Source organism: Anser cygnoides, chromosome Z, assembly GCF_040182565.1.
Source record: "Anser cygnoides isolate HZ-2024a breed goose chromosome Z, Taihu_goose_T2T_genome, whole genome shotgun sequence".
In the NCBI taxonomy this organism is placed as follows: Eukaryota; Metazoa; Chordata; class Aves; order Anseriformes; family Anatidae; genus Anser; species Anser cygnoides.
Genome location: NC_089912.1, coordinates 17870486 through 17885108, shown reverse-complemented (window position 1 = coordinate 17885108; position 14623 = coordinate 17870486). Strand labels below are relative to the sequence as shown.

The 14623-nt window shown below is 40.2% G+C and overlaps 1 protein-coding gene across 2 annotated transcripts in view; it reads left to right on the top strand.

The window, feature by feature from the left end:
* The first annotated feature begins 423 nt into the window (after positions 1-423).
* The window catches only part of MCCC2 (methylcrotonyl-CoA carboxylase subunit 2), a 39118-nt gene continuing 24918 nt past the window's right edge, over positions 424-14623 (top strand). The window contains exons 1-6 of one of the 2 annotated variants that reach the window (XM_048051374.2): positions 424-738; positions 4916-4982; positions 7966-8050; positions 8316-8417; positions 8986-9113; positions 10996-11108. In XM_048051374.2, the coding sequence (XP_047907331.2) occupies positions 595-738; positions 4916-4982; positions 7966-8050; positions 8316-8417; positions 8986-9113; positions 10996-11108 (639 nt within the window). In that variant the 5' untranslated portion in view covers positions 424-594. The remainder of the gene's footprint in view (positions 739-4915; positions 4983-7965; positions 8051-8315; positions 8418-8985; positions 9114-10995; positions 11109-14623) is intronic. The other variant, XM_066988447.1, reaches the window with a different exon arrangement.

Genomic DNA, 14623 nt, shown 5'->3' with positions numbered 1-14623 from the left:
ACACGTCCGACACCGGTATTACTGCATATAAGCTTTCTGTTTCAAAGAAAGTTGTCGTATTGTATATGTAAAGTATGTGAATAAATTATTTTATATTACATGTGTTTGTTGGAATATTTATTGCCATTTCTAAATGCTTATATGTATAAAGAGTTGAAAGTGTGGGTTCAACTTATGCTTTGCACTGTGCTGCATGCAGGCACGTTTGCATGGGGGAAGCAGACGAATACACTTCATCTTATTTTGTTGTTGGCTTTCTGTCTGGGGTGCGGCTTTATTTCCCTTCTCTTTACACAACAGCCTCTCTCCTCTCAGCCCCCGCAGCTCTGCCGACGGCAGCAGCCCCTCCGCGCCCTCCCTTTCTCTCTCTGTCTCTCTCCCTTCCACACACAGGCCAAAGGACGGGGCCAGGCTTGGGTCTGAGCCCGGTCCGAGCCGGGCCCGTGCCGTAGCCGCCGCCTGCCCGCTGAGGAGCCCGGCGGGGCGGGCGGCTCGGGGCCGCGCTGTGCCCATTGGCTGCGGCGGGGGGAGTGGCGGCGGCGGGCCCGGGACGGCCCGGCCCGGCTCGGCTGGGCTGGGCTGGGCTTCGCCGCCATGCTGCCGGGGCCACGGCGGCTGCTGCGCCCATGGCGGCTGCTGCGTCGCGCCGCCGCCGCCGCCAGCCCTGCCCGCGCGTACCGCGGCGAGGCGGTGGCGGCCGTGGGCTCGCGGCCCGACGCGGGCTCCGCGCTCTACCAGGTAGGCCGGGCTCCCGCCGCCGGGCCGCAGGCCGCCCGCCGGGCCCGGGACTGAGCCGCCACCCGCTGTCCCCGCTCGGTCGCCCCGTGTCACGCGTGGGCCTGCAGGTGGCGGCCCCGGTGTCGGGGAAGCGCCCTGCCCGCCGCCCTCCGCCGGCGAGGGGCTGAGGGAGGAGGGCAGAGGGGGTCCCTCAGCCAGGAGCTCGGTGCCCGCGGTGAACGCAGGCTTCGTGAAGCAGCCCCTCGGTCAGCCCGCACGCGGGGCCAGACGAGGCTGCTGCTGCCCCTTTGGTGTTTTTTGTAGAAGTGCCAAATCCTGTTTTATCTCTCTCAGGCGGAGTTTAAAAGCGCCGTGCAAAAAGGGCATGGGTCCGTATCATCTTCTGTCTCGCTGTGGGTTTCTTTTTGACATTCATCTTAAGCTGAGTGCCTGTTTGTGCTGTTATTTTCAGCATTGAGGAGCTGATCGATACGGTACTAATGAGGTGGAGACGGGGAGTTTGCAGGCAGTTGAAGGAGGTCTCTGGTGATTTCAGAGCTGGAAACTTTCTTCTGTTTGCAAACTAGTTCCTGAGTTGGAGGCAGGTGAAATATTACAAAGTCAAGTGTGTGCCTCCAGAAAGCTGGGTACCAGTGGAAAGAATCATCCCTGGAGGAGGAGGAGGAGAAACAGGTGGAATTACAGTCTTCTTTATGGAGATAACAGCACCCGTGTCTGGTGTAAATTGATTTATTTTAGTGGGGCATTATTAGCATCTTCGCATTGAGGATAAAAATCGTGTTTACAGTTAGGCTGAAAATAATGTAGTTTTAGGTGTGGATCAAAACCAATAGGAAGACACACATCTGTTTTAAAATTTGTTCCAAGCAAAATAACAACAAGTGAAGCAACAGCACATACTCTCACAGAAATATTTCCTTTAGTTCTGTGTTTAGTTTTGCAGAAACTAAATGTTGGGACAGAACTCAGGTGACAGAAACTTGTGTGAAACTTTAGTGTGTATATATACAAAGCTTGTACATACGAAGTGTGTGTGTATGTTTGTGTGTGTGCGTATGTTCACATTTACAAACCAAAAAAAAAAAGTAATACTGTGTTTACTCAGCTAAGCTGAGTAAAGTAACTTTTTCTGAGAGAAGTAACTTTTTTCTAGGATACATTTTTACTTTTTTTTTTATTAATGTTCATGAGTTTTGGCAGCAGTTTCCAATGGGACATTATGACAGAAAAAGTTTGTGTGGCAATGCTAGACAAGCCCACTTACTTGGATACATCTGGTACGTCATTCAAGCAGTAAGGTTCCTAATAGTGTTAGTATTTGGAAGAAATAATTATAATTAGTAGACTAGTGTAAATGTACATGGTGCTTTACAAACACAAAGAGCTGGCGTCCATGCTGTGAGGTACTTAACCATCTGAAATAAGTGTAATACAGGGAGTAGCAGTGCAAACACAAGAAGGCATAACAATATGTGATAAAGGTCTTGCCTCCTTCAGCTAATGTTTGCTTTTCTGGCTGTGAATTCAGCTAGACAGGCTGGCCTTCATAATGTAAACTGTCAAACCAGACAGGTAAAAATGTAATTTAAAAATGAGTTAGTCTAAGTTCTAGAAAATAGAGGAGAGTCTATGTAAAGATTCTAAAGATTAGCTCTTACTGCTCCTTACCTTGTGTAGCAATAATTCAGCTCATATAATAGCTGTAGGATTAGTCTGTAACTTTGGCTTCTAGATTTTGCTTTGTAGTTCCAGGGAACCCTCATATTAATAGCAGAATTTTAGAGAACTGACTGGTGCAGAGGCTGGTTTCCAGAAAGAACTTGTTGCCTTTTTGACATCAGTTAATAAAGAGCTTATTAGTAGAAATAATAGGTTGTGTTCTGAAGGGAGCCATTTATTCAAAAATCCATAGTAAGATTTGAAAACATCTTTACTTTGCCGTTGTAACATACAATGATGTCGTGTTGTGGTTAAAGACCTGAAAGGTAAGGTTAGAAATTAACTGAATTTAACTCAAATATTGGAATGCAGTGGTTTTCACAGATGGTGTAAAAAATCTTTCCACAGTTTTTCATATAGGAGAATAGCTAAAGCAGCTGCCAGGAACCGTTAATTCAGAATTGGATAAGCGACCCTGCAACTGGGGTTGCTACAACCCTTTTAATTTCCTCTGCCATTTTTAGCTGCATTTTTTCCTGTGTTGAAGGTGATCTTTAAATCTCAGTACTGTCAAAAAAGGTAAGTGCGTTTGGAGGAAATAGGCTGACTGAACAAGGAGAAACAGGGAAAATTGTTTTGTGTGCAATGCTGGGAAACGAGTCGGCTATACAAGCTGAACACTCACACATACAGTAACATTGGATCTTGTAACAACTGCAGATTTTTGGTACAAAGTTAAAATGTCTTTCTTACGACTTTTACAGGGGAAAAAAGTAGTTGTAAGCACTCTTCTGAAGGTCTGAAATCAGGCTTTGCTTTCTTCATTGGTGAGTGGTTGTGTGTGTGGCTGTAGTTGCTGTCCGTAGTATCTCCGAGGAGTGCTGGAGTCCCGTTAATGAGACGCAGGTTGCTGTGTACTTATTTCTCTGTGATGCTGCAAATGAAGGTAGAACTGTCAGTAAGTCATTCCCCTGTGATTTCACAGCTTAGGAGTAAAAAAAAAAACACAAAACAAAACAAAAAACAACAACAACAACAACAACAAAAAACACAAAACAGTGGTAGAGGTAGGTGCTGGGTCTGTGCGGAGGGTGGGTCAGGGAGAAGGACTGAAGCATCAAAGGAGGAGTAGCGTGCTGGAACAGACAACACAGCCTTACAAGCGAAGGAGGGGATGCAGAGTTTGGTGACTTCACTGTCCCTGTCTCCTGGGGCTGCAGGGCAGCTCCACAGGCAGGTAGCATTCTGCTGTCATCTTCCTGGGAGGCACTGGGTGCTGCCTGGGCACTGGGTGCAGGCTGAGCCCTGCTGCCTGCAGCATTCAGTGGGGACGTGCTTCCCCAGGCACAGGGGCTGACCTGCTGCCGACCCTGTGTACCAGGGGGGAAATTCCCAAGACCTGCTTTCTTCTGACACATTGTTACTGTTCAGTAGGATATTTTCTATCCGTAGCAATTGTAAAGGGAGAGAAATGTTTTCTTTTTAAAGTCCTTCTGTCTACCTAAAATGGTTTGAATCCAAAGCGCCTGTAACTGTTTTCATTCTCTTTGCCCTCCACCACATGGTGCCTTTCTGTGATTAAGACAGAGCTAAACAAAGCTATTTAAACCACAACACTTGCTGCTTCCAGGGGAAACCCCAGTTCTGAGTGTTCAAGTCTGAATATGAAGTTTCCAGATTGATTTTTCTGTAGACTTTAATATCTTCTACATGGCAATTAGACAAGACAGTATGATTTCTTTGGGCAACAATTAATGTATCTCTTTGCTTTGTTGCAGTTATACTTTTCAAAGCAGTTATGTAGTTCTTAGTGTGTCTGAAAAGCCAAGTTAAGGTTGACTAACATGTTCTAATTCTGAAGAAATGGTAAAAACAGCTGTAATGATCAAACACAGTTTTGGATATTTCTGCAGTGGTGAGCTCAGTACTGGTTTACTCATGTAAAAAGCTGCAAAAGTCTGTTTTTGTAAGATGAATATTGCCTAGAAGACCAGTCTTTTTCGTTTTGCAAAGCTTTGTTTTCTCTTTATGTTCTACTTGAACAATAAGAACATAGAAATTGTTTACCAATTTCTATTCAGTCTAGGTCATTCATCTTTCCGTAGAAGAGACATAGCAGGAATTAATTTGAGTCTCCATGATGTTTTGTTTTACAAAATTAGATTTGTAAAAGGCAAACAAACTTGTAACAAAACATTAACAAAACCCGAAAAGTAACGTTTCAACTCAGTAATGACTAATTCTGGTAATTGTTCATTAAATTTAGAACTGACCTTTTACAATTCAAACACATTCAGAGTTTTTGTGAAGATTGCTTACTAAATGTTTTGGGATGCCTGAGGAAAGCCGACACACAGGTAGAAATTTTATTACTTTAAAGACAGTGCAGAACAAGAATTTAATAAGGTAGATTGAAACTTTGAAAAGAAATAAATTTTGTGCACTAATTTCTGTGTTTCTTTATTCAAACATAGCACTGTCACTCTTGGTTAAACTTGAAACATTTTCCCCTACTTAGGAAAACTATGAACGAATGAAAGCGCTGGTAAAGGAACTCCAAGAAGAAGCAGAAAAAATCAGATTAGGTAAGTATGCTAGTCCACATTTTAGAATACTTGTTTAAACTAGTCCTAAAATAGATGTTTTTCTTTAAATTATTACTATTTTTCCCATTAATCAGTTCATTCAGACACAACATTAGGTGCATTGTGGTAGTCATACTGAAGTTTAGGTCATCTGTCTGCATCTAGGTGCTATCTTTCATCAGCTGAAAACTTTAAAGGGTTTATGTCCAAGTTAGCTTGGTTCAAAATATTGGTGTTTTTTTCAAAGTAATTCGGTTTCAGTAAGAAAAAGAGTCTTTAACATTGGCATTTGTTTGTTTATCACAGTATTTAGTGTTAATACATTTTTTTTGCCAACAGAATATCACAGAAATATCCTAAAGCAGCAAGTCCATAAATTACTGGAAAAGGACAATAAGTTAAAGTAAGGTTGATATAATAAAACAGAAGACTAATTTCCTTGCTAGACAGGCAAAAAGTAAGCAAAATATATAGTGAAAACTGGATATTTAGAGCTGTTCCATTTTTAAGCAGTCTTTGTAATCAATGGAAAGTGTGTTTATTTAATGAATTTAATGGCAGTATTTTTAAAATAGATAGGCCTGTTAACAAAAGGTTTTTGCTCATGCCCTGTCCTCTTCACCTGCTTCTTTGCTTCATCCTCTGCTGCCTGCTTTTATAAAAGCTTGGTTTGGTAAATGTACTACTGTTCAAGTTGTGTGTTAGTTTCTTCACTTTCAAAGGGGGTTTACAAAGACCTCTGTTGTAGTTTTGCTGGCAAAAAAAAAGCAAATATGTACTGTTTTAGAAGATTGAAACCTGTGTTTCAGGTTTCATCTTGACTGATAGGACTGCCCGAACTAATTACAATTGACTGAGAAATACAAAATAAAATGGTTTATCAAAGCTAAACTGTGCTTCCTGAGATCAAGCATGTAGCTTTAATTCTTACCTTCTTGTGTGTGTCATGATAGTATGCTGTTTCCTATGTAATGCAACTTCTTGTACAACTTTGGAACAGAGCACATTTAAGAGTATGTGTTTAATATTCTTCCTTGTTTGCTGTGTAATGAAGCTCAAGGACTTCGTAAGGCTGTGCTGAATCCCATAGACCCCATGTGTCTCTTATGGGTGTAGAGACTGTAACAGGACAAGAACATGCATCTCAGTAAGGGAGCTCTGTCACAAAGTTTATATGTATTTTGAGAGTGTGATCAAGTGAGATTGCTTTGCCTGTCATGCAGGTGTACAAGAATCACAGAATCATTCAGGTTGGAAAAGACCTCTAAGATCATCTAGTCCAACCAAGAAGAATTGGATACTTAGACTGAATACTTTTGAGGGATAACTGCAACATGTTTTTCTTTCTAAGAGCTGTCATTCAGAGAATGAGCTCTTGCCAGAAGTCTTTGTAATGTGTATTTCATTATTTGTTGCTCTGGTGGGTAGGTCTGTTGTAATCCTGTATCACATTCTCCTGTGTAATACCAATCTGTGTAACAGGAAGGTTCATGCCACCAAAGAATGTATGGGCTGTAAAAAAATTACAGCAGGTGGATTTCTGATGACAAGCAAAATAATTTTACAACTGAGATACTGCTAGTATTTGTGACTGGCAGGAATCATAACCAATCCACAGTCACATTGAAGTCTTTATAGACATCGCTGTAGAGGAGAAATTGAACAGGAGATTTCAAGTTAAACACCTCCAACCTTTTTTCAGTGTTGGGGAGACTGCTTCAGAAAGGAGTCTACCGTAGGGTAGAGTGAACCTCTTGATCCTGAAGGAGAAATGTTCAGCAGAATGGCTATAGGGCCTGGAGGGCAAGCATTTAGGATTGGCATGTGAAGAGGGGGTATGCACAGAGATGACAAAAATCACAGGATGGAAAATGATTCTTGCAGCAGCACTGTAAGTGTAAATGAGAAAGGCAAGATGGTTTCTGCTAAGGTCAGAGAAAATGTTGTGGTAATCATGATGTGGGATGTTGAGAACTTGGATGAGAGTATTAGCTCCGTGGGTGGATATGAAAGGTTGTATCTTAAGAGACCTGTGCAGAAAGAATGTGCGAGATTTAGACTTAGGCTGGATATACAGACCTAATGAACAGACTGAATCAGAAATAATCTGCGGGCTTTGTGGCCTGCCTTATAGGTAGGAAATGATATTCATAGTGGTCAAAGAAGGAGGTAAGAGGGATGGCTTGACAGGTAGGCTTAAAAGCTCTGTTTCAGCAATGCTTAGCTAACAAAGAAATCTAAAAGTCTCAGGAGAAATGCTAGCAAAATAACACCTGCTTTATTTTGGACAAGGGGAGACAATTTTAGAGTGACGAGGTGGATCAGTGATCTGTCTACATAAAGAGACACTGTTTGGATAAGCTATTGTTATAAAGAGGCTGAGGTGTGTCAACAAATCTTAAGTATTGAATGACACAAAGCTCTAGAGAGCAAAAGATATGATTTAGGTTGGCCTCGAGTAACAGGCTGAAATGAAGCAAAGATAAATATAACCTTGATATTAAATGCTGTGTTTCTGAACTCTGATGCTCACAGCTTTGGAGTAATCTAAGGAAATGAATCCTGGTAGTGTTGGGTCTTTCAAGACTGGATTCAGCATAGCTGTTTTGAACTGGTTTGGGAAAAAGTATATTTTGTAGTTCTTATTGCTGTGCTTTTCCTCTGTGTATTCATGTTTCCAGCCCCTCTGTTGATTGCCAATCAGAGGGTGAAAGTTTCGGGCAACTGTGTTTATTAATATCTTTACATCAACACTAGCCATAAGAAATGAAGGGGAAAAATAGAGTAGATTCTGAAAGGCAAGCATTTGTATCAATACCTTAAGTCTGTTTGAAGTGAAAATCATTATTTATTGAATGCATTATTAAAGTCCATATTTGAAAAGCTGGGAACTTTTTAGTGCTTCCATTCTAAATTTTACTATAACTGTTGATTTATCTGTCTGTGTTCAGAGCAAACCTAAAGAATGACTGTTGTATCACAGGGGGTGGAGAAAAAGCTCGTAAGCTTCACACATCAAGAGGAAAGCTGTTACCCAGAGAGAGAATTGACAGGCTTATTGATCCAGGGTAAGTACTTTCTCTGTTTAAAAACACATCAAATTCTCTTTCTCAGGTCAATATTCTAAGAGACCTGTTTTCTTGTTAGTTTCCATGAGCACTGGCAGTTATCACCATGTGAAGTTTTACAGATGTGTTCTTTGAAATACTCATCTTTTTAAAAAAAGAGATTTAAAAAAAATAAAATTGAATCTTACAATTGAGATTCGGTGGCATTTGAGTATTAGGCCAATTCCTTTTTTAAAATCTTGTTATGGTCTTTGTCATTATTCAGGTCTCCGTTCTTGGAGTTCTCCCAGTTTGCAGGCTACCAGTTGTATGGTAACGAAGAGGTACCAGCAGGAGGAATTATCACAGGCATTGGGCGAATATCTGGGTGAGAGATAGCAGTCAGCTACATTATTGATGATATGAAAAGCAGTAAGGTGCAATACGGCTTAATTTCCAGTGTTAAGCTATTAGCTTTTAAGTGTTTTGTTTCAGAGACCCAAAAAATCAGCAAATTTGGTGTCTTAATTCAGTCAGTCTTAGCTAAAAGGAGGTGATTTTTAAAAAAAATGTATTGCATATTGAAGTTGGACACACAGATTTTCTGGTGTCTGATGAAGAAAAGAGATTAGTGCATCAGTAAGGCAATTTTCAAAAGACAGAACAGTATTCTAGGTTAAGAATCAGTTTCACTTACTAAAAGTACCACTAAAACTATTGTTGGAAATAAGTATAATTCTATAGATAATTATTTAGGGAGTTAAGGGACTGTGAAGCAGAACATCATAGTGCTGCAACTGCTGCTATAATGTGTATTTGAGGGAAGGCAGGTAAAGAAGGTTGCTTTCTTGAGCATCCCAAAGGTTTCAAGCGTCTTGAGTGTGTTGTACTTCTTAATTAACAAATGATTTGTTTACTAGGACCGTATTTCTCTCACAAATTTGTTTTATTTTTAGGGTGGAATGCTTGATTGTTGCCAATGATGCAACTGTCAAAGGTGGTACTTATTATCCCATCACTGTTAAGAAACACTTACGTGCTCAAGAAATTGCAATGCAAAATCATCTCCCTTGCATATATTTGGGTGAGTCCCATTGCAGAAATAGCAAATGACCTTTGTCAATGGTATTGCATGATCTCTAGATAAAACACTGCTTCTTTCAAAAAGCATTGTTGAGGCTGACAGGTCCCCAGATTTGACTAACCAGGTAAATATTTCCGTTGCAAATGCATTTTCATCAATATGATGTTACTTCTACAGATTAGTGGCAAATCTTATTGGAGAGCACTCCTAGCTTTGTAGCACTATTTTCTGCATTACTGTAGGTTTCGGTTTACAAGATACAGATGTAACTACACCACTGTATCACTTCATTGTTTTTCCTTTCCCTGACATCTGTCATGCATGAGTAATCCATCCTATGGTCTTGTCCAAATGTCCTCACTTTATTACAGGTAGCACTTAGGCTGGTTTTGTATGACTACAAGGACTCTCTGACCATGCTCTCTGACTGTCAGACTCAAATCCTGGTCTAATAACTTTTGAACCCATTAACTAATTTCAAGCCAAGTTTGACAGATTTCAGAGAGTGTGTATGCCTGTGGATTTTGTGTAAGTCAGCATTAGAGTAGAGGAGAAAGACCATTACATTGTCCCCATTGAAAAAAAAAAAAAGGTAAGTCCTGGCCAGCAGCAACATGTATAATCCCTGCTGGTTGGTCAAACATGCAGTGAATATCAAGAGAAGGTTTAGAAGAAATGTGAACTTGAAAGTATTGGTGGGGTGGATTTGGGGACCATGTGGGTGGAGGCTTTGTGGGATTGTCATACTGCAATGGAGGGTATCTTGGAGAACCTATACCTTTGATAAGTATAGTCCTTGTAAACATACTGCCTGTCACTCAAACCCAGTGAATTACTTGACCTTTTTTATTTCTATACTTGGGCTTGTGTTAATTAGATGGTCAGGAAAACACAAGAGAGAATGTTTTCCTGACCACCTAATTTTCATGCAGTTTGGTCTGCCTTTTCCCTCAGTGGTCCCTGTGCTAATTCTCTGATGTGGACACCTGATGCCATTTGTCACTGAGAGTCAGTCACTTTTCTGGGCATTCTCTTTTGTGTTCAGGGATGACCCATTGCACAACATTTGACAGCAGTTCTAAGTTTTTGTAGTTGCCAGAGTTGATGAGTGATGAGTTAAGGAGAGTGGTTCTACGAGGGCGGGGTACAGAAACAAAACCCTTCTTAATGGTAAAGCTGAATATAGGGGATTACCAGCTACCGTCATGCAACATGAGAATGTATGTGTGGATTGTTACTCGTAGGTAGAACTTACCAGAGTTGTGAGAGATGCTTGGCTTCCTTGTGCATTTCTTCCTCTTCTTCTCTCCATCTTTGGAGTCTTTTGAATTATTTTCATGTTTTTGGAGTGAAAAGGTAGCTGAAGTTGATGACCTATAAGCTAGAGGGTACATCATGAGGCAGGCGTGAATATAAAAGAAAGTTCTTGAAGACTGTAAGCATAAAATGTCTTCAGTATGGCTGGATAATCAAAGTGTGAAAGTACATGTGCTATATATCTTGAACACAGTTTCTTCATTTTTTTGGAACTTGTGACAGAATTGCAATAGAAAAATCGTCTTAAAGTTGTGCACTGAAAATGATCTTCGTTCAAATGTTTTGCAGTAAGATGAGGTTAGAAGTATCTGCAGGAAGTATGGTTGTATCTTTAAAGACATCTGAACCTATTTTTCATTAAAATATTTGGTGTGGATGTTAGTTGCGTATGTGGAATGTACTAATTCTGCACTTTCAGGAAGAATATCCTAATATACATAGATACCAGCTAGCATTAGTGATAGTAAGGGATGGATATTTTCAATAACATGCAGATATTTTACCAGCAATTTATGAATATGATACTGTTCAAATACATATGTTAATATATTTTCATTTACTGTAGTTGATTCTGGAGGAGCAAATTTGCCTCGGCAAGCAGAAGTATTTCCAGATCGAGATCATTTTGGTCGTATTTTCTATAATCAAGCAGTCATGTCTTCACAAGGAATTCCTCAGGTAATTTGGTTTTACTCGAGAGTGAAATGTGTTAATTAGTTTTTATTCCTGCTGCTTTTGTCTGATTTCAAGACGTGTAGTCGTGCTTTGCTTTAGTTAGCACTGCATTCTGCTGACCTGATGGCCCAGTCTGGGGATTAGAGGCACTGTAAACACAATAACTGTCCACGAAAAGTCATTATAGTTTTGAAGAAGCTGTCTTCTTTCTTGGCCTTGATGTTAATGACATGACCTACCTGCTCCTACCTTGGAGTGGGGGAAAAGAGGACTTGACAGTGTGGTAAATAGGGCCATGTCAGGAAGCAGTAGGAAGTCTTGGAACAGTTGATTATTCTGCATCAATGCTGTAAGGGTGAGGACCCCTTTGATGATGGCTAGTAAATTAGAATACTTTTTGCTAAGAGGGGTATATGTCTATTTATATATCCATTTTATACACTGATAACTGTATGATAAGTCTGCCCTGGCAGCAAGGTCATTTTCTAATGTATTAATGATGCATCGAATTACTGTTAGTCACAATTCATGGATTTAGAAATATTTTTGTGTTACGGATATTTCAGGAGTGTGCTGGGGGCAATTTTTTGATGCAGGTGGCCAGCTAGGAGAGGAGAACTACTGAATCTGCTACTCATGAAGAGTGCAGAACTGTCTGAGGATGTAAGTGCTGATGGCAGCCTTGGCTGCAGTGCAAATGGATGGCAGGATATAAGATCTGGATGGAGGTGAGGAAGGCAAGGAGCAGGATAAAGACCCAGGCCTTCAGTAGAGCAGTCTTTGGCTTGTTAAGGGAGCTGTCATCTGGCACCTGTGAGAGGTCAGTAAGGAGGGCAGAGAAGCCCATGGTCTTTGAAGATAACCTGCTCCAAACACAGGAACCTTCCATCCTGATCTGTAGCAAAGCAAACCAGGTCCTTTTTACAAAGTTACTCTCAGTTAACTCCCACCCTCTTCACATGCTGTACAGCTCTGTTATTTACCTGCCTCTTATTCCCCATTGCAGGCTGAAGAATTCAAGATTTCGTAGCTGTTCCTCACAGGGAAGGTGTTCCTTACCTTTGTTCATCCTTGTTTATCTTCTTTAAACCTTTTTCCAGGAGTAGTTATATCTTTTCTGAGGTGAAAGAGACAGTTTTTCCTGTGTTATTTAGTATGGCAACTGATTATGGTTTTATATAATAGAGTAATTATATTCCCAATTCTCTATGTCCCTTTCCCAGTAGTTCCTTACGTTTTTGCTTTTTCTTCCCCACTGCTACTGAGCAGTGGTCCAGTGTTTTCTCTAAATTATTACAACTACATGAGTCTGCTCCTATGTGTAGCTGTCTGTTCAGTGTCTACTGTCTATATGAAAGAAGGTGAAGGAAGACTTCTTAGAAATAGCTGTTGGAATCTCAAGCAGAGTAAATGTTTTAGCTCACTTGCTCTTTCATCGGAGCACTGTGAGAGGTGTATTTTACCACCATATTGTTTTGGCATATTTGGCTGTTGAACTCACCATTAATGTAGGGTGGAAATCACGTTTCATTTTCTGTATTCTTACCTACACCTGTTGTTCAAAGGCATGGCTAAGCTGGAAACATACATTTTTTTATTCTCTGCAAGAAGCTCTACTTGGTTGAATCTCGTAGTCTGGAAGGAGTACTTCCTTTCAGTGTGAAGCAGAAGTGCTGGTCAAGGATCTAGTGGTCCTTCTGGAACATTCTGTTCCATTCTGGAACAGGCTCCCCAGGGAAGCAGTCACTGCACCAAGCCTGTTGGAGTTTAAGAAGCGTTTGGACTGTGCACTTAGTCACATGGTCTGAATTTTTGGGTAGACCTTTGTGGTGCCAGGAGTTGGACTTGATGATCCTTATGGGTCCTTTCCAACTCAGGATATCCTATGATTCTATCTGACTCCTCTTTACCTGACAGATGTTGGCTTTGCATGATTTCTGAGAAAAATACATTTGTTGCCTTGATATACTTTGGGCACATTTTGGAGGCAACTCAGGCTTCAAATCTTCATCCATATTTTCTCTACAAAAGAATCCTGAAATTCATTGCCTCTGTGGCATAAGATCCCCAAAATACACTAAATCTGGTTTGCAATCAGACATAATTTAACTTCAGCAGTGCTTTTCTTTCTGACAGCAATAGTGGAGCAAGTGTAGTGTTTAGCAAGGTTACTTGAGGAAAAGCAGTGTTTAATTGGAAAAAATATTTAGGAGAAAAGAGTTAAGAATTCTTAAGGAGCTCATGCACTTGCACAATTAACAAGTTGGTCATTCACTGGAGTCATTGACAAGTCTATGTTGTACTTTAGATGTATGTATATGAATAAAATTGGTCCCACCATTTTGGTGGAACAGCAAGTGAGTGTGTTGTCGAAAGAGACAGTCACATAGCTGTTGTACTGAATTCTTTTAAGAGAGGTTTTGGTGAACTTTTCTTTTTTTTTTTTTTTAAACTGGATACTCCAATCATTATCTAGTATGGGAGTAGTGATTTTTAGATGTTACATTCAAGATGAGTATGTAAACCCGGTTTGGAAGGCTGAAATTACTGAGGTTATGCAGCACCTTGCTGGAAAGTCCTATCCCTAAGGTCTTGCTGCAGTTTTCCTGATACCTCTTGAAATGTTCAGGTATTTGCAAAGTTCTTCATCAAGTTGAATTTGTTGTTTTGATTACCATATCGTATTAAATTAGAGTAGCACTGTACCCCTATACAATCAAAATGAAGCGCGGGAAGGATTTGTCTTCTAATAATACACTTACATTGCTGTTTGGTATGACACTGATAAAAGTAATTTTCTTGATATGATACTGATGAAAATTTAACTTTATTAAAATATTTATGGAAGATTGGAGAAAAAAAAGTTTCACTGAAGCTATTCCTTCATTTAAAATATCTAATAAGAGTATTTTATTTGAGGGATGTTTTTATCCTTTGTTTCATTTCAAAAAAGCACAGTAAACGTTTGTAATCTATTACTGATTCTGTGCTAACAGATACAGGGAGCTAGAATCATCTTCCCTATCTGAGAGGATGTTGCATTAGGAAACGGTATTAGGAAATAGTGCTGCCTCTGTTTCCCATTCAGGTTAATTATTCTGACAAGCGAGTTTGGATGTTGTTAGTTTTCTATCTGCTGTTACTTTTTGTGGCCTGGTTGAGCATCTGTTTCATCAGCTCATAAGCTCTTCTCAATTTTGACCTTAAAATGATTATTGCTTTTTTTTTTTTAACCAGTTACCTATGCTGCTTTTAATTTCCCCCCTCCGCTTTTACCTGTGACTAATTTATTATACTCCTACTGCAGCTTTAAATTGCATTGATGTCTATATAGCTGTGAATCAGAAAGCTGTGATTAGCTTCCCATTAGCCACTTCTTAGGCTTTCTCATGCTCATAAGCTGCATGGATACAATAGGGGAGCTGAGCAGTAGGTATAAAATAACTGTGCATTCAGAACTGTTGATCTATATTGCTCTTTTAAGTAGTTTTCAATGCAGTAATTCAAAGAGTGAAGTC